The sequence below is a fragment of the Pan paniscus genome, chromosome 1 (genome assembly GCF_029289425.2).
Source record: "Pan paniscus chromosome 1, NHGRI_mPanPan1-v2.0_pri, whole genome shotgun sequence".
NCBI lineage: Eukaryota > Metazoa > Chordata > Mammalia > Primates > Hominidae > Pan > Pan paniscus.
Genome location: NC_073249.2, coordinates 116,836,182 through 116,854,827, shown reverse-complemented (window position 1 = coordinate 116,854,827; position 18,646 = coordinate 116,836,182). Strand labels below are relative to the sequence as shown.

General features: G+C 51.8%; 1 protein-coding gene and 1 pseudogene across 2 annotated transcripts in view; both read left to right on the top strand.

Annotated features, from left to right (window-relative positions):
* The window catches only part of SLC6A17 (solute carrier family 6 member 17), a 51,381-nt gene extending 33,090 nt beyond the window's left edge, over positions 1–18,291 (top strand). For both annotated transcript variants that reach the window (XM_003810650.5, XM_008962985.5), the window contains exons 7-12: positions 8,077–8,318; positions 8,612–8,804; positions 10,685–10,877; positions 11,692–11,851; positions 13,541–13,703; positions 14,180–18,291. In XM_003810650.5, coding sequence (XP_003810698.3) covers positions 8,077–8,318; positions 8,612–8,804; positions 10,685–10,877; positions 11,692–11,851; positions 13,541–13,703; positions 14,180–14,548 — 1,320 coding nt within the window. In that variant the 3' untranslated portion in view covers positions 14,549–18,291. The remainder of the gene's footprint in view (positions 1–8,076; positions 8,319–8,611; positions 8,805–10,684; positions 10,878–11,691; positions 11,852–13,540; positions 13,704–14,179) is intronic.
* On the top strand, positions 15,995–18,291 carry LOC103784808 (uncharacterized; annotated as a pseudogene).
* Positions 18,292–18,646: the final 355 nt, after the last annotated feature.

Genomic DNA, 18,646 nt, shown 5'->3' with positions numbered 1-18,646 from the left:
CTAAGGAGGAGTGAGTGTGAAGTAACTGTGTAAGAGATGGGAGAAATGTGTGGGCAGTGGCAGCACGAAGGGCCCCCTGGAGGCTAGGGGTCAGGAGTGTGCAGTGGACTCTCCAGCATGGAGATCGCCAACACTTCCGCAACTCCAAGATAGACAGTTTTTCACATTTGAACATCTCTGAAAGCACGCTGTTTCCGACGATCAGTGAGGCAATTATACAAGCCTGTTTTTTCTGTTTTTGTTTGTTTGTTTTGACGGAGTCTCGCTCTGTTGCCCAGGCCAGAGTGCAGTGGCGCGATCTCGGCTCACTGCAACCTCCGCCTCCCGGGTTCAAACGATTCTCCTGCCTCAGCCTCCCAAGTAGCTGGGACTACAGGCATGTGCCACAATGCCCGGCTAATTTTTTGTATTTTTAGTAGGGGTTTCACCATGTTAGCTAGGATGGTCTCGATCTCCTTACCTTGTGATCCGCCCACCTCGGCCTCCCAAAGTGCTGGGATTATAGATGTGAGCCTCTGCGCGCAGCCCAGAAGCCCGTGTTTTACAGTGGATGGTGCTTACTCTGTAGCAGGCACTTTTGTATGCACTTTGCATATATTAACCCATTTAAACCTCCTAACAACCCTGGAGAGGTCGGTACTCTCATTATCACCACTGTGCAGATGGGAAAACTGAAGCACAGAAAGGGTGGATAACTGTAGGGAGGAGGCTATGAGTGGGCAAGAGCAGAAGGGGCAGTGTGCCAGGAGCTCTGGGACTCTGTGGGTTCCCAACTTAGCACGTTGAGGAAGTGCCGAGGCTGGGAGCAAGGGCAGTGGCCCCAGGAGTGTGGAGAGTTCCGTGACCACTCTGGTGTGGACAGTAGGGAAAAAGAGGAACACACCCACACATATTCACGTGCGTGTATGTATATGTGTATGTAATGTATGTGTGTGTGTATACTGCTGGTATACGCATAAAATATCACAGGGGAGTACACCGGAAACTGACATCATGGGTACATCTGGAGAAGAAGAACCAGGTGTTACAGGATACAGGGATGAGGAAAAGGAGACTGAGGGATCAGGGGTGTGCATCAACTCCTAGAGGAGAGAAGTGGGTTCTCTGCAAGTTCGGAAGGCCCAGGGGTGGAGGTTGGGGTGGAGCTTCTTGACTCCCACAGTTAGAGAGAGGGCTTCTCAGCAGGATGATGAAGGTGGCCCAGCCTCATTACCAGAGCGTGGGCTCTGGAGCCAGATGATCTGGTTCAGACTCTACCTCATCACTCAGCAGTTGTTGGGCAAGTTCCTTTACCCTCAGGGTCTCAGTTTCCGCAATGGCAAGATGGGGTGGACAGTGGCACCTCCCCAGTGGGGTTGTCGGGAAAGTGCTTAGGACTGCTCCTGGCAAGTGGAGAGCATGTGGTAAATGTTAGCTATTATTATCCTCGTCCCTTGTGAAGGTGACACTGTTCTTGGGCAGCGGGAGCCCAATGCTCCAGTGCCATCTGGTGCTTCGTGGCCCCGGCTGGCTCCACACCAGCAGGTGCACAGCAGTGCTGAGAAGCAAGGTGTGTGCTCCTGTCACGCATGCGCTCAGGCTAGGGCTCAGCAGCTGCTTGTGGGCTCAAAAGCATCATCATGCCCACGAGTCAAACACCTTGATACACTTTGTTTACCTGAGTGAGGAAGTAGTTCAGCCATCATGCTGAAGAATTGGCAGGAAGCTGTTCCTCTGTTTTAGAGCAGACACCCCGAGGAGGGGGCGAGCCTTCTTTTCTGAGGGAAAAGTCCATTGCCCATCCTCCTCTTGCAGTCACATCCTGATGCCTGGAAGGGGCGTGGGGTTTTCTGAGTCTGGCCGGGGGTTCATCCTCTGTTGCTGCTTGTTAGAATCATGCACCATCACCCCAGGAATCCTGGAAAGAGCCCCTTTAAATGCAAGGAACAATAAGCATTCTGTACTGAAGGTGCCAGGCTCAATTTACCCCCAGATTAGCACTGGGCATCTGTGGTCATCTCCATCAGCAAGAGTACCCCTCTGAGCTGCAGGCTGGAAGGGAGGGTGCCCAGGGACCACCTGCACCAGGCACTTTTCTCCTCAAAGGTCAAGTTCACCCTCAGATGCTTTCCTGGGCCCTGTCAACGTCAGATTTGGTTCCATCAATTTGCTGGGTGATACGTATGTGGGTGATAGGTATTCATTACACTATCTTCTCTACCTTTGTACATTTTATAATAAATATTCCATAATTTTTTAGTGGAAAAAGAGCAATCTTAACAAACAAATTTTTGTTCTATCCAAAGTTGTTGAATATTCCATCCTCCAAGAAATCGCCAAGCTATATAGGGCCAGCTCTGATCTGCAGTTTGGGATTGTGGTATCCTCCCAGGAGTGGCTGTCTCCATTTATGAAATTTGACCCTGAAGTGTTACTAGGCTGAGGAATTTATTCACATCTTTATTTATCCTAAACCTTTTAGGTTTAGGGTGTGATGGAAATCTTAATGATGGTATGAATTTGGGTCTCACAGGTAGTCTGGACCTTTTTGTGAAAATGATTGACATAGATAAAAAAGGAAATAATTACCAAAAAAAAAAAAGGAAAGAAAGAGAAGAGGAAAGGATAATAAAATGAAGCCAGTATTAAAATAGCCATGTTTTAGAAAGTAGAAGTTTGAAGTCCTAAGATCGTCCTCTTATTCTAGAAGACAGCATCTTAGCCCAAAAGGCTGGTACAACTTTGTAGCCCCTTGTCTGGTCCCTCCTGCTCAGCTCACAACTCATAGAAAAAGGTCAGCTTTTGTCTAGTCTCTCTCTCTCTCTCTTGCTCCCGACTCTTTCCTTCTCTCACACGTGCCAGCACTGTTCATACAAACAGGAGAGGAGATGGGCTCCACCCCTAAGCACAAAGTGTTGAAAGGAAGAGGAGACACATAAACCTGTGACGTGGGTATTGACAAGAGCTGTGAGAGCTCAAGGACCAGAGGCAATTAGGAAAAACTTTAAAGAAGAAATGATATTCATGGTGGGTTTTGAGAAATTTGTAGGAGTTTACCAGAAAGTGAGTAGGAGGAAGGGAATTTCAGGAAAAAATTACAGCCTAGGCAAAGGCCAGAGGTGTGCTTTTGAAGAGGAGTAAGTTACCTGCATGTAGAATGTTCAGAACATAAAGGAATGGAAAAAGATTTTCTAGAAGACAGTGGGGAACCATCAGATATTTTTCAGCATGCAAGCGACGTGACCAGAGCTGTGTTCATCTTGTTAAAAAAACAAAAACAAAAACAAAAAAAAAACCACTTCAGCTAGATTAAATGTAAAAGTTTAATTGAGCAATGAACAATTCGCGAATCGGGCAGCCTTCCGAGCCAGAGTAGGTTCAGAGACTCCAGTGCAGTCATGTGATGGAAGAAGATTTATGGACAGAAAAAGGAAAGTGACTTACGGAAGACGGAAGTGAGGTGCAGAAACAGCTGGATTGGTCACAGCTTGGCGTTTGCCTTATTTGAAGTTGGTTCGAGCAGCTGGCCACATTTGATTGGCCAAAACTCAGTGATTGGCACAAGGGTAGGCTACAGTCTGTTTACACCTCCACTTCTTACAGTTCATGATGTACAGAGAAACCTTTAGGCCAAACTTAAAATATGTAAGGAGGCAGCTTTAGGCTAAACTTGATTTAATAATCTCAACATACCTTCTTTTAGAAAATTTCATAATTCTTCCTAGTTAGAACTCACCAAACTGCTCAGAGCCCTCCCATGAGGTGCTGGTTTCTAGCCTAGGAGAAGCGCCCAGGCTCCAGCAGATTGTGGTAGGGCTGTTGTGATTGACATTTTCGAATACCAGAGGAGGCCAGCCAGCATGCCTTCCAGGCATAAGTCACCCTTATGCCCATTTCTGGAGCATTCTTGAAAAATTATTTTTCAAAAACTCACCCAAGAGATGGGAATTAACGCAAGTCCTTTCCCAGTGGAACTATGATTGTTTTCTTCTCCTTTTCTATTCTCCAAATTTCTACTAGGCACAGTACAGGCCCCCGTTTCCTTATCCACAATACCAAAATCCAAATAGCCATGAAAAACAAAAATTGGTTTGGTTTGGTTTTGATCCTCCAGAACTCACTTGGAAGCAAAATGACCTGCACAGATGTGAGGCTATTTATAGTCTTTATTGATTCACTTGGTGTGAATATTCATATTTTGCTGCAGAAATACTAACGTGTTTGATTACAGGGTGCTGCCCCAGACCCCGCTGGGGGTGATATGTAATTAAGTAGCATATGCATCACATTACCTTTCTAAAATTAAATTAGAAACAAAAGCTTGTATTCCAAAACCAGTCAGCCCCCAGGGCTTTTAGATAAGGAACCTTGGGCCTGTATTACTTTTGTAAAGAAGGTAACATTTCATCTTACTTTAAAAACCAGACATCCGCCTATGCAAGGGGGTGGGCCCCCAGCAGTACAGGACAGCCCTGCCCTGTTTCTCTGGTCACCTGGCTCTCCCATGCTCCGCTGTGGCTATTTTAAACCCTTCCAATCCTTCACACCCTCTGACCTTCCTTCCGGCATACTCATCCCCAGCAGATGATTTTGCCTCCTGCTTTACAAGGAAAACAGAAGCTGCCAAGAAACTCCCTCAGATGACAGAGACAGAAACCGACCATAAAACCTGCCTGCAGCTGCCCCATCCTGTCCTCCCTCCCTCCTCTCTCAAATGAGCAGCCCAAGGGTGGTCCTATGGAGGACAGCTTCCCACCCCATCCCGATCCCTACCCTCCAGCTTTTCAAGGCACTCCATTGAAAACAAAAACAAAAAAGAAATCAAGACAACATATAAAAATGCAACCCTTTGTTGATTTCATAGCCTTCTCCTGATACTGCCCTTCTCCTCCTGATCCGAGGCTTGCTTCTCTGAGGACCTGCTTACCCACATTGCCTCCATTTCCTCCCCTCTGCCTCTCTCTTTTCTTCACTTCCCCTGGTTTCTTGCCAGGGAGTAACTCCGAGGAAGCCTCTGAAGCCCCCTGTGGCCTCCTGCGTGGACTCCCTCAGGGTCTTTCACTGGCAGCACTGACCCTTCCTCCTCCAGGCTCTGGGTTTTCCTCTTGCCTCTGCTGCTTCTCCTTCTCTGACTCCCTTTCAGGAGACTCTCCCTCTTCCCTGCCTTCAGTGTTGGAGATAGGAGCAGGCTTTTGCTTCTTATCCCTCTGTAACTACAGCCACAGCCTCAGCTCCTGCCAGCACACCTGCTACTCAGAAAGTCTATCTCCAGCTTGTCTCTGACTCCAGGCTCATCTGTCCAGCGGACCACTTGGCATTTCATTTTAGATGTCTTAAAGACACATTCAGCTCAACCTTTGTAGAACTAATGTCCTGATCCTCCCTGCCCAACACCATCGACCTGTTCCTCTCCCACTGTCCCCATCTCCACCTGCTCAGGTATGCAGGCCAGAGACATGGCCCTCACCTCAGCCTCTCCCTCTCCAGCATCTCCCATCTCCAGTCCATCCCGAAGGTCTCCTTGGTTTGTCCTGCGAAGATCTCTCCATTGGCACCACCCAGCCCCTTAGCAAAGCCACTGTCCCCTCCAGCCTGGACCCCAGAAGCCGCTTCCTCGAAGGTCTGCTGAATCCACTTATTTCTTTTGGAAATGCACATGATTGTGTCCCCACTTCTTTAAACCCCTCGGTGGCTTCTTGGGTTAGGTGCTTTCTTAGGGTGAAGACAGGATCTGTACAGGCCTTTGATCTAACTTCTCTCCTCTCCCAGCCCTACCTGTGCCACCCCCACTTCGTCCTCACTGCTTCAGCCACCCTGGCACCTTCCATTCCCTTTTACACACCATCCTCTGTCCTATCTCAGGACCTCTGTCCATGCTTCTTCCCGAATGCTCTTCCCTCCCCTTGTGGCCTCGCTTTCATCAGCTTTCAAATGTCAGCTTGAGGACGCCTTCTTCTGGCAAGCCTTGCCTGGCCTCCCAACTTGTTCAGATCCCCTTCTTATGGGCTCTCCAAGCACTGGGTGCCCAGCCTTCACAGCCCTTGTCACATTTGCAATTTAGCATTTGTTCGTGGGATCATTTGACCAATGTGTCTCTCTCCAACTAGAATGTAAACTTGGAGAGCCTGATTGCTTCTATTCCCCATGGCCTCTGCGTCACCTAGCACCAGGCCTGGCCCACAGCAGGTGCTCAGAGATTGATGGATGAGTGGCTACATGTCATTGCCACAGGGAGGCCTTGACACCTTATACCTAATAAGTACACAGGGGTGGGCTGGGGAGAGGGTCTCCTCATAGATGCCAGGGGGCCCTTAGATCCTTAAGGCCTGGGTTCTGCGCTTTCTTGGTGGACTAAAGATGGTTTTACTTATTTTGTGCTGGATGGGGGACCTTAATCTCCCCTGGAGTACACATGCTGTCTGACCAGGCAGTCCTCCTGGGTCTCCATTTGTGCCCAGGCCCTGAAGCTCAAAGGCTCGACTACCATCCCCCACCTCTTTCCCCTCAGCATGGGGGTGCCGCCCTCAGCCTCACTGCTCTGCCAGCACTCTGAGCTTGCCAACATCTCAGCTGTTGGAGTGCTGCCAGGAGTTGAGACATGCCTAGGAAGCTGCTGAGATGATGGCAGGTGGGCCCTGTGTCCTGGATGTTATTTAGGGCTGTGATATTAAAGACAGCTGAAGTCCAGACGGACCCTAAAGTCCAACACCTCACTGTTCAGGTGAGGACTTACCCACAGGTAAGTCAGAAGGGGCAGCCGGGCCAGGACCCACACAGGGCTTGTCACCACAGGGAAGTAAACTCTCTTAATTGGCTCCTTGCCTCCTTAGTCTGTCTGGAGTGAGGTCACTTAGGTTCACCTCAGCAGCAAAGGTCGCAGGGGAAAATGCTTTAAAGAGTATAGGTGATAGAAAAACTGAGTCAGGAGTTGGTGCTGGGGCCGGGGGCGGGGGCCTGGCCCAGAATATCTATATTTTAGTTATCACTCTGCCCCGACTAACAAGCTCCATTACCTTGAGCAAGTCATTTCATCTTTGGGGTCTCAGTTTACCCTTTAAAAACATGAATAGTAATCCTTGCTTCCTGCACCCCCGCAAAACACAAAACACCCTGTCCTGACGAGGTCAGCCTCATTCTCTTGGGATTGAGTGCCACTATGTACAGGCATTACTTGTTGCTATACATTTGATCCTCACGTTCACTCCGAGACTCTATTACTATTCCCTTTTTTTCAGATGAGTAATCTGAAGCTCATAACACAGTCAGTGCCACTTACCGAAAGCTTCATAGCCATTTAAAGATGGGAGTCAGGATTTGGATCTGGATCTGTCTGAGACTCTAAAGCTCTGTGCTGGGTCCAAGGCTTGGTCCCTGCCCCAAGGAACAAACAATAAAAGGAAAATAGGTTGGAAAGGGGCTTTGGAAATTGCTCCATGCCATCCAAATGCTGTTGCAGTTCAGGCTCCTGTCAGGTGTGAGGGCAGATGGAAGCTTAGACGGAGGCCCTTTCTCCAGGAATTGTCTAGGTTCTGTGCTTCAGGTTGGGTGGTGGTGGGGAAAAGCAGGTGGTTTGGGTTTTTTTTCCTTTCATGAGGTAGAGGAGTTTGAGGTGGAGAAGGCATCAGGGAGATTCTGGTATTCTCAGTTTTCTTGTGCTGCTGTGCAAGCTGTTCACTGCAGGACTCTAGGAGGCACTTGTCACACTGTAGTCCAAGTGAATGGCACTCTCTAGAGCTGTGTACTACATGACCATATGTGATGGCCTTGACGATGTTCCTTAGTATGATGGCTGCATGGGAAGCCATGGTAGCAGTTAAATTACTATGTAAGCACTCAGCATGTATGTTGTCTTACCAAGTCCTCACAGTCATCCTCTGAAGTTGATACTCTTGTGATCTGCGTATTGGGGAAACTGAGGCTCAGAGGAGTAGGGAAATTGCCCAAGTTCACACAGCTTCTTACCACTATGGGCTGCTGCCTCTGAACTCTGTTGAGGCTGAGAAAGGGGGTGTGCATGTGAGAAAGGGGGTGTGCACATGAATAAAACCATCCTCTCTGTGTCTCTTTTCTTCCTCCTGCCTTGGTCTTCTGCCATAGCTGGACAAGATGCTGGACCCCCAGGTGTGGCGGGAGGCAGCTACCCAGGTCTTCTTTGCCTTGGGCCTGGGCTTTGGTGGTGTCATTGCCTTCTCCAGCTACAATAAGCAGGACAACAACTGCCACTTCGATGCCGCCCTGGTGTCCTTCATCAACTTCTTCACGTCAGTGTTGGCCACCCTTGTGGTGTTTGCTGTGCTGGGCTTCAAGGCCAACATCATGAATGAGAAGTGTGTGGTCGAGTAGGTGGCATCTCTCCTCCTGTCCCTCCTTCTCCCTGTCTACCTTACCTGGGAGTGGGCAGGGGTGGGGGCGCAGGTGTGCATGGGGAGAGAGGTCCCCTCCACTCAGACTGAGGAATGGAGATCAGAGGAGCACTCTCTGTCCCCAGCTCCGGGCCACAGGGACAAGCTCAGAGATGCCTCTTGTCAGTGACCCAGGAGGGTCCCACCTGGGTGCCTGGGAAGAGCCTCCAGGATCTCACCCATTGCCCACCCCTGCCTTCTTACCTGGTCCTCTCGGTTTTGTGCTGCAGGAATGCTGAGAAAATCCTAGGGTACCTTAACACCAACGTCCTGAGCCGGGACCTCATCCCACCCCACGTCAACTTCTCCCACCTGACCACAAAGGACTACATGGAGATGTACAATGTCATCATGACCGTGAAGGAGGACCAGTTCTCAGCCCTGGGCCTTGACCCCTGCCTTCTGGAGGACGAGCTGGACAAGGTGCGGGGACAGGCTGCCCTTCCCAGGACAGGCAGGAACACAGAGAGCAGCTGTGGCCGGCGGGAGCTTGGGCTCAGGCCTCAGGATGCTGACAGGTAGTCATTAGTTTACTTGGTAAGCAAGGATCTGCTGTGTGTCCAGAGGGAGTGAAAGGGAAGAAAGGTATTGGCCAAAGTCCCTGCCCAGAGGTAGGCTTGAGCCTAGACAAGAAGTAGGGCAGACACACACCTCTCAGAAGTCACAGTAAGTGTATGGGATGATGTTTCCATTTACTGAGTGGGCTTCTCGTGCATCAGTCACTGCCACAGGTAATGTACTCAGAACAGTGCCTTGACATGGTGTGCATCAAAGAAGTGTTGAAGTTAGTGTTTGCCCGTTGCTGTCTATCTCTTTTGACGCTCAAGACAGCTCTATGAGTTGAGTATTCATATTGTTCCCTACCTTACAGATGAGTAGCCTATGAGATGGGGGGCTTGATCAAGGTCTCACAACTAGTAAGTGAGAGAGGCAGTTAGTTGGGTCCAAATCCAGTTAGTTGGGTCCAGAGCCCATGCTCAGAATCACCTCTTGATGCTTCTGCCCCTCCCCAACCTGTCCCCATTCCAATCTCACTGCCATGATGACTCTTAGACTTTAGGGTGGTCCTGGGGGTGCTGACTCCTCCTCAGTGCTCAGGCCCAAGTTAGGACACCTTGCTTCTATTTATACTTACATAGCTGGACACTTTCAAAATGACTGTTCTGTTAGAAGGGGTAACAGGAAAGGGACATACCCACAGCATCTTGGGAACCAGGCTGGAGCCAAGGCTCACATGGGGCGGAGCCAGCTCCCATCAGCCTGGGTCAACCCTGTCCTTCATGGGACTGGGGAAGGGGGTGCTTTCCCTGGGCTCTATGTTAAAAGTCAGCTCCATTGGATGGTACCATCCTAATGCTGAGGGAGCTGCATCCTGCACCCCAACCCTTTCCCTGCGGATCAAGAGCAAAAGAGCCCAATCTCGGGCCCACTGCCCTGGTTTCTTCCCCAGGTAACTGGCAGCATAAAGGACCTCCCCTTTTCACACTCTCTGAAACCCTGCTCAGTTCTCATGGGCATGGCCTGGTTCTCTGAATAAAACTAGGTTTATAGCAGTGTTTTCATACAATACAACTCCGATAGCATTCAAATGACAAGATTATACACTCACTTAGTGGGGAAGAAATGTTCCCTTACAATCACTGAACATTACAGGGCAACGTGTAAGTGACAGGGGGCAGTGTGTGGTCACCTGACCCACAAGCATGGCCCAAGCATTAAAGCAGTGATTCTCTACCTTGGCTACCCATTAGAGTTCCTGGGGTATTTTTGTTTGTTTTTAAAAAAAACTCTGACACCCAGCTTCACCCCAGACCAATCCAGTCATTGTCCCTGGGGTGAGACCCAGGTGTCGGTGTTTCTAAAGGCTCCGGTGTGCTTCCATTGAGAGCCAAGGCTGAGACCACTGCATGAAGATCTGCAGTTCAGAAGTTCTGAGCTGGGAGCGGCCACAGTGTGGCTGGAGCAATCAGGAAAGACATCTTAGAGGAGCAGGGTCCTGAGCTGGGTGTATTTCTAAACATGAGCATCTTCACTTGAATCACCTAAGCTCCTGGTACAACCTTTAGATTCCAGGTCCCACAGGTGAACTCCCAAGTTGGTGTTTTTGAGCTACCTCTAGGGGATTCCAATGCCTGCTAAAGTTCGAGACCCACTGGCCAAAATCAACAGGATTTAGGTGGAGGTGGGAACCCCTGTGAAAGAGGGAATAGTTATTCCAAAAGTTCGAAGGGCAGAGGGAAGGAAGCAGTGGGCTCCCCGGGGAGGGGTGACCTCACAGGCCCTGCTTTCCACCCCACCTTCAGTCCGTGCAGGGCACAGGCCTGGCCTTCATCGCCTTCACTGAGGCCATGACGCACTTCCCCGCCTCCCCGTTCTGGTCCGTCATGTTCTTCTTGATGCTTATCAACCTGGGCCTGGGCAGCATGATCGGGACCATGGCAGGTATCACCACGCCCATCATCGACACCTTCAAGGTGCCCAAGGAGATGTTCACAGGTAACTCCTCCCTGCCCCCATGCCCAGGCTCTGCAGGCTGCCCTTGTAGACAACAATTCCGTTCTGGCTTCTGACTGGGTCCTTCATGACCCCACACCCAGAAGGCTCCACCCCACACTGGGACACAGCCGGAGCCTGGCTCTGCCACTCAGTGATTAGCACTCACAAGCCAGGAAGAGAAAGCTACTTGGAAATCTGGAGCAAACATGAGCCGGGAGGCCTGCATCTAGGCCCCTTTGTTAGTTCACTTGCCCCTCTCCCCAAGGGCCTGCTGAGTCATCTTGGGAAGTGGGTGCTGAGTCGTCTTGGGCAGGGGCACTCACTGGCCTTGCGCCCTGTTCCATCTTTGTCACTCCAGTCCCGGGCTGTGTCCACAGTTCCCTTCGGGGTTTGCTGCGTTGATCTAGGGCCCATAGAGGGATACCTCTCATCTGCATCCCTAGAGCGGGGTATCTTTCTGTTCTCAAATGGGGAAACTGAGGTGGAGAAAAAGACTGGTAACAATCAGATGAATCATTTAAGTTAAATACAGCAATTAAGTAGAGCACCTGCCACGGGCCAGGCCCTGTGCTGGGGCAGAGGCATGGGATGAAAGTTAGACACAACGCCTTCCTCAGGTGCTCCCCGACTAGTAGAGCGGGGCTCAGAACCTGAGCATCTGGATCCCTCGTGCAGGACTGAGCCTGCTGGCAGGAGGGCTGCAGGCATGCTTGGGGGAGGGATGTGATGGGAGGGGCCTGGGTGCCCCCGAGACCCCCAGGGCCCCGCCCACCCTGCACCTTTGCCCCCAAACCGGCCTCCCGGCTCTCTGTAGTGGGCTGCTGTGTCTTTGCATTCCTCGTGGGGCTGTTGTTCGTCCAGCGCTCCGGAAACTACTTTGTCACCATGTTCGATGACTACTCGGCCACCCTGCCACTCACTCTCATCGTCATCCTTGAGAACATCGCTGTGGCCTGGATTTATGGAACCAAGAAGTAAGAGGAACATGGGGGAAAGGTGGGATGGGAGGAGGGGTCTGTCCTATCATGACTCCCTGGAGAGGCAGATCATAGGGTCACAATGGCAGAGCTGAAAGTGCCCTTACGGATCATTTAGGGAAACTGAGGTGTAGTGCAAGGACATGGCTGCCTAAGGCCACTTGTCCAGGGAGAAACAGAGCCAGTCTGAGGACTGGGTGTCCTGGGTGCAGGTCCTGGCATCATCCTTAAATTACCACAGCACCTTTCCTGGGTACCAACTCTTCAGAATTCTGTTAAGTTTTTGTGAAGGGCTTAGTGGGTCTACAAGAGGCTCTTGCCCTCCGAGAACGTGTAGACTTCAGCAGCCTGGTTCACAATTGTAAGGGTCTAGATAGGGGTATGAGATGAGGTATGATTTTGGCCCCAAGTTTGGGGTTGTGCAGGGTAAGAGGATTCAGCTCTAAGAAAGGATTGGGTCTCACAGCCTAAGCCTAGGGCAGTTGTACACTTACTGTAAACTCTTGGCCTCATCCCTCATGTTAGGGCAAATACGTGTTCCCAGGAGTTCTAGAACTAGGTCTCTCTGACTCACTCAGCATCGACCATGACCACATTGTCCTTGTCCTTGGCAAGACCCACCTCCACTAACCCACTTGGTCTGACCCTCCCTGATGCCTGGACCTGGTTTGGCAGTGGGGCTCTTTCACAGGGGCCGTCTGCTTCCTAGGAGAGCACAGGAGGGGACAGGGAGTGGGGGGAAGGACACTCCTCTGCTTCCACCTGCTGTGGGCCAGGGCTGTAAGACACTGCCACAAAGGACTCTGGCTGATTTTTGTGTCCTGGACTCCTTCGGCAGTCTGGTGATGTCCCTGTATGTTACTTTAAATGCATAAGATAAAATGTGTAGGGTTATATAAGAAACTTATTATATTGAAAAATAGCGAAATATCATTTAAAATTTGTGATATAGTAATGTATGAGCACTTTATTTTTAATGCATTGTTACAAGATCTAGCTATAGATCTAATAACAGTGGTAACTTTGAAGTAGTGATGAAAATCAGCGATGACTCAATATTTTCAATAACTGGGATGTAATATGAAAATATCTATAATCTATTGGTGACAGTCACAGGTATTGTTAATACTACTGTGTTTGCTTGCATTCATAATATAATAGAAAGTAATGCAAGATTTCAGTTAGCGGTTATTGAGGTAAAGATGATTCTTTTGTATGCCATTCAAGCACAAGCCTGCCTGCCTTCCAGAATTCTGCTCACCCCTTGGTGAGAAACCCGAGTCAGGGCAGCTCTCTACCTTTGGACTCTAGAGAAGTGTACTTCTACTGCTTTTCCAGCAGGGGGAGCCTTCAGCCAGGCCAGTGTGAAAGGGCTAGGCCCCTCCCTGAACACACAAGCTGTCTATACATAAAACAGACGTGCACCTGCCCAGGGTATGTCTGGTGGGCCCTATCATATCTCTGGATGGGGTATGATGTGACGGAATCAGAGGAGGTTAGAGGAGGACAGTAGAGCCTTCCCAGAAACCAGCCAGACCACACACAATGAGCACTGAATGTGAAGAATAGAAGAGCCCAGGAGGGAGGGACTGGGAAACGAAGACTTTCTGGAGGAGATGGTGATGGGGGAAGAGGGAGGTGTGACTGAGGGATGCCAACTGCTGGACCCTCTGCTATGCCTGGCAGGTTCATGCAGGAGCTGACGGAGATGCTGGGCTTCCGCCCCTACCGCTTCTATTTCTACATGTGGAAGTTCGTGTCTCCACTATGCATGGCTGTGCTCACCACAGCCAGCATCATCCAGCTGGGGGTCACGCCCCCGGGCTACAGCGCCTGGATCAAGGAGGAGGTGAGGGGTGGGGCCCCAAACCCCAGGGACATTTGCATCTTCTCAGGCCTTTAATGCAACCACTGATAGGGATACACCTTTCTAGGGCAGCTGCTATGTGCCAGGCCTTGCCAGGTGCCTCACGCCTAAACCGCAATCTTACAACAAGCCAAAGACAGAGGTGGCATCATCCCTGTAGCACAAATGGGGACACCGAGGCTCAGAAAGATTAATGCACTTATCCAGTCTTTCTAACCCATATTCTCTCTCCATGCCTGTGGAGTGGAATTAGTCCATTTTATAGTAGGAGAAACCACCCTAGACCCTTTCACCAAGGTGACCAGGTAAACCCCCATCCTTGGCTGTGCCTGGCCAGGATGGTGGGAGGGGAGAGGAGTGGAAGGCCATGGGTGAGGGCAGGAGAGCAGTCTTGGAGGGCCTGGGTGGGGAGTGCTGTCACAGTGCCGGCAGCAGCCCTTAAGGCAGCCCACCCGCAGGCTGCCGAGCGCTACCTGTATTTCCCCAACTGGGCTATGGCACTCCTGATCACCCTCATCGTCGTGGCGACGCTGCCCATCCCTGTGGTGTTCGTCCTGCGGCACTTCCACCTGCTCTCTGATGGCTCCAACACCCTCTCCGTGTCCTACAAGAAGGGCCGCATGATGAAGGACATCTCCAACCTGGAGGAGAACGATGAGACCCGCTTCATCCTCAGCAAGGTGCCCAGTGAGGCACCTTCCCCCATGCCCACTCACCGTTCCTATCTGGGGCCCGGCAGCACATCACCCCTGGAGACCAGCGGTAACCCCAATGGACGCTATGGGAGCGGCTACCTCCTGGCCAGCACCCCTGAGTCGGAGCTGTGACCACTGCCCCAGCCCTGCCCACCTCTCCCCCCACGCTCAACCTGCCCACTTGTCCAGGCCTGGCCTCTTTCTTGAGGTGGCCACCAGGCCCAGGCCAGGCCCTTTGCCCAAGAAGAGAGGGTCTGCCCTGCCTCACTCCCCTCTTCAGTCCCAGTAGACTCTGCTCCGTAGCCCTGAGCAGGAGGCTGGGAGCAGCTCTGTTTCCTAATTCAGGACCCCACTCATCTAGCCCTCCAAGAGCCTCCGCCAAATTGCAGCCATGTAATTGGAACAACCCATCAGTCCTGCCTCCCAGTCCATGGGAGATTCCAAGTGGCCATTGCAGGAGTCACTCACCTCCCTCTCTCCCTGTAACTTGCCACCTGCAGTTCTTAGGGCTGTGGGGTCAGATGGTGGTGGTGAGAGGCCTTGGGGCTGGGGAAGGAGAGTGGACTTTGGCTCACTCTGCCATGGGAACAGGACACCATCCTGCCCAGCCCAGACGGGGTTGCTCCTGGCCCAAGAGGCTACCTGCTCGAAGGCGGAGGGTGGGAGCAGGTGTGCCAGGGCTCAGGGCTCAGACTTGGGAGGGCCTAGACAGAAGCCCCAAGTTCTGTTTTCTGAGGTATGTGCTGCCCTTGGCTTCAGCATGAGCCTTGGTAGCAGAAGGTGAGGAACCTCCTCTGCCCTGGTCCCTGGGTGGAATCTTCCCATGTCCTTGGCCCTGCCTGGGGTGTGTGGTGTGTGCTCCTGCATCTTGTCTGGGAGTGCAGTGACCGGGACCAGAACCTTCCCCACCTCAATTAGGGCTTAGCCATCTCCCTGTCCCCAGCACCCCTCCCCAGCCCACAGTGGTGGCCTCTGCCTCTTTCCTGGAGAGAGAAGGACAGTGCAAGGAGAGGTTTCCAGAGCACAAATTGTTGGTTCCTAGCACAAATTAGATGGTTTGGAGCACAATTGTGAAGCACACTCCCCTCCCTCCTCACCTGGGGTCCAATGTTCTGTCTAGTGGCAGCTTTTCCCCTGGAACAGGGGTCCCCGGAGTTCACGGGCTTATCCCCAGGAAGCCTCACTCCTGCGGAAAGACAGATAATTTCACTGCCCCTTTGAGCCACCACTCACTCTCCTTATTACACAAGCACAGCTGCCCAGTGTGCACATCATGTGCAGACACCTTGGAAACCTTTCCCAAGCCTTCCTGGCCCACAGTGGCCAGTGCCATAGGCAGTGCTGTGGACAGTAGAGGCTGCCAAAGGCAAGGGCTGGTCTTCAGGATGGAGGCCAGTCTGTGCAGAAGGCTGCAGCTGACAACAGCGACCCCACCTGCCATTACCTTCAGGGCCTCCTCTGGAAGAGAACCCATTCTCAGAGTGCAGCCAGGGAGGAACCTGACCCAAGAGTAAATGTCTGCAGAGAGATGGATGGATGGATGGATAGATGGATGGATGGGTTGGGGAGTAGGGGTGGATGGATGGATGGATGGATGGATGAGTTGGGGGGTGGGGGTGGATGGATAGATGGATGGATGGACGGATGGGGTGGGGGAAGGAAGGAAAGGAGGGAGAAAGGAGGGAATACTGGCTCTATCTTTGAGAGCTCTGGTGGGCAGGGCAGAAACAGGCCACAGTGCTCAACCCGGACACCCTCACGAAGGGTCACAAGTCACTCTTGTGGCTCAGATTGCTCTTAGGACCTGGAGGGACAGACCAGAATCAGGGTCCCCTCCTTCACCCCCGAGTTCCTTACTGTTCCCCCAAGCCTGGGAGCGGTCTATCCCCCAACCCTGCCATCTCCCTTACTCATCCCTCTTCCACACCTTCCCCTTTCTAGCCCCCTCTGCCCTACCTGTCTTTCCTGAGTGTTTGAGGGGAGAGAGAGACCCACATCTCCCCAAAGAGATGAGCTTTTGGGGCACAACATCCCACCGTAGGCCCCCTCACCCGACAACACCTCCTACCTGGCCCCTTGCCAAATCCCAAGCAGAATTAGCAACAGGAAAAGCAGAGCCCCAGGAGAGACACTCTACTATATATACTCTTCTATATATTCTGTTTCTATTGTATATTCACTCTGTACATGTGGGTGTAAATGCTGTTAAATGACAAACCCAATATTATACTGTGGCTGGTGGACTATTTTCATCCTCAGTGCTGTACAGATCTATTTTCATTGTATATTTGATATATTTTTAATTTTGTAGCGTGTGGCTGGGCCAGGCCCCAGCGGGAGGGGCTGAGCTGGGGCTGTGTGCTTGCTAGGTGTGGGCGCGCTAGTGCTCGTTGTAGCCTTTTGCTGTGTCTTCGCTGTGTGTTAGACGTAGGGCCTAGAGCTCGGGGTGTGTGTGTGCGTGTTGTGTGTATGGTGTGCACATACGTGAGTGTGGGTGTGTGTAGCGTGCTGATCTGTGACTCCCAGTGTTCACCACCTTCCTGAAGACCACGCTCCCTCCCCCTGCCTCCTCCTCCTCCTCTTGGCTCTATCGGGAGCCTCAGGGCCGGCAGGGTGCCTCGGGAGCCCCCTGCTATGGGGAAAGGCATGTGTTTCTTGCTGGTGACTCATTGCCTTCACACCACTGGGTTTGCCAGAAACAGGGAAGGAGGGCGTTAAGGGAAAAAAAAAAATCCTCAAATTTATTTACCAGTCAGCTTCTTGCTGTTCCCAGTAGAATCGCTAGCTCTTCTCCAGAGGAAAAGTACTAGGATTCTTAAGATGGCGAGACCCCAAGAGGGATCTCATAGCACTGCTGCATTTGCCGTTGACGCAGTCCTGACAGTGTTTGAAAAGGGCCGCCTGCCCCCTCCCCACTGTGCTTTTGATGCCTTTGGAGTCAAAGGCAGGTGGGGTCACCTGATGAGCTAAGATCCAGCCCCAGAATCCTGGAGGAGCAGGAGGTAGCAGGAGAGGACCAGGTCCCCAAGTCCCTTCACAGGGTCCCCACCCCCACTGGCTTTGGTGCTGTCCACACAGTGCCCACCAGAAGGCAGAGGGAACTCCAGGGCAGGGATGTGCCTGAAAGAGTCAACAGTCCCCTGATCCCCTACCTGTGCCTGCCCTCCAGCCCCATCACCAGCTTCTTGCTCAGGGAGCCTTCCGCCCTCCTCACTGAGGCAACATGAAGCCCGAGGCCCAGATGGGGGCTGAACAGGTAGGGCACATCAGTTAATGCCAGTGAGGTCGGCTTCTGCCCTCCAGCAATACATGTGCAGGGGTTGCTGCTTTCCCAGTGCCAGGAGAACCCCCGCTCCGAGTCAGCCTGTGTGGGTCATGAGGCTGGGGCCCAGGAGACATGGTCCCAGGCACTGCACAGGCCTGCAGTATTACCAGGCAGAGGGGCTGCTTTTCTGCCCTTCCTCACCCCCACGCCCCACCCCACTCCCCCAGAGTACTCCCCACTGTGAAAAGAGCTGGAAACTAAACTGGTTAGAATGAACCTGGCTCCCTGAGCATCCCTGGATCCTTCAAATAGGCCCTGAGATGTGAGGTCTGCTGCTTCACTGGGACCCCATGACTTTGGCTGGGGGAGGGGTCCTAGGGCCTCTTCTCATTGAAAGCTCTGCTTTGTACAGACCCAAGCATACACACCAGGCCGTCACTTTGGGTTCTGGCATAAGTTCAGAACAATTCAAGTCCATGTGTCCCATGGCTGGTCAGAGCCCTGGGTCAAAACCACTCAGCCCAGGGGAGGGGATGAGGCATTGTCACCCTAGACCCCTCTTCCTCTCTCCCCCACCATGGTGTGCAATAAAGTGTCTGTTCTTACCAAACCCTTCTTGCCTTTCTCACCTGCTCTTGCAAGGAGGGAGAGGGAAGGGTGGCCAAGGATCCTGCGGGAAGCTTTGGGGTGAAAAGCTTGGACTGGGATGGGTGGACAGGACTGCTGAGGGGGTTGTGGGTGCTGGCTGGCTGAGGAGCAGCGCGGGGAGTGTGCACAGGTTCATATCTGTATTTTCCTAGGAATTGTCCTAGGTATTAACAATGCACACACTTGTAGAGGGCCCTATTGGGGGTCCAGCGATTCCACGTCTAATTTCCTGTCATCTTTGCAACCATTTCCTAAGGGAGACCCTTTGCTGTCTACATTTTTCCGGGTGAAACTGCATCTGAAATGAGGATGGTATT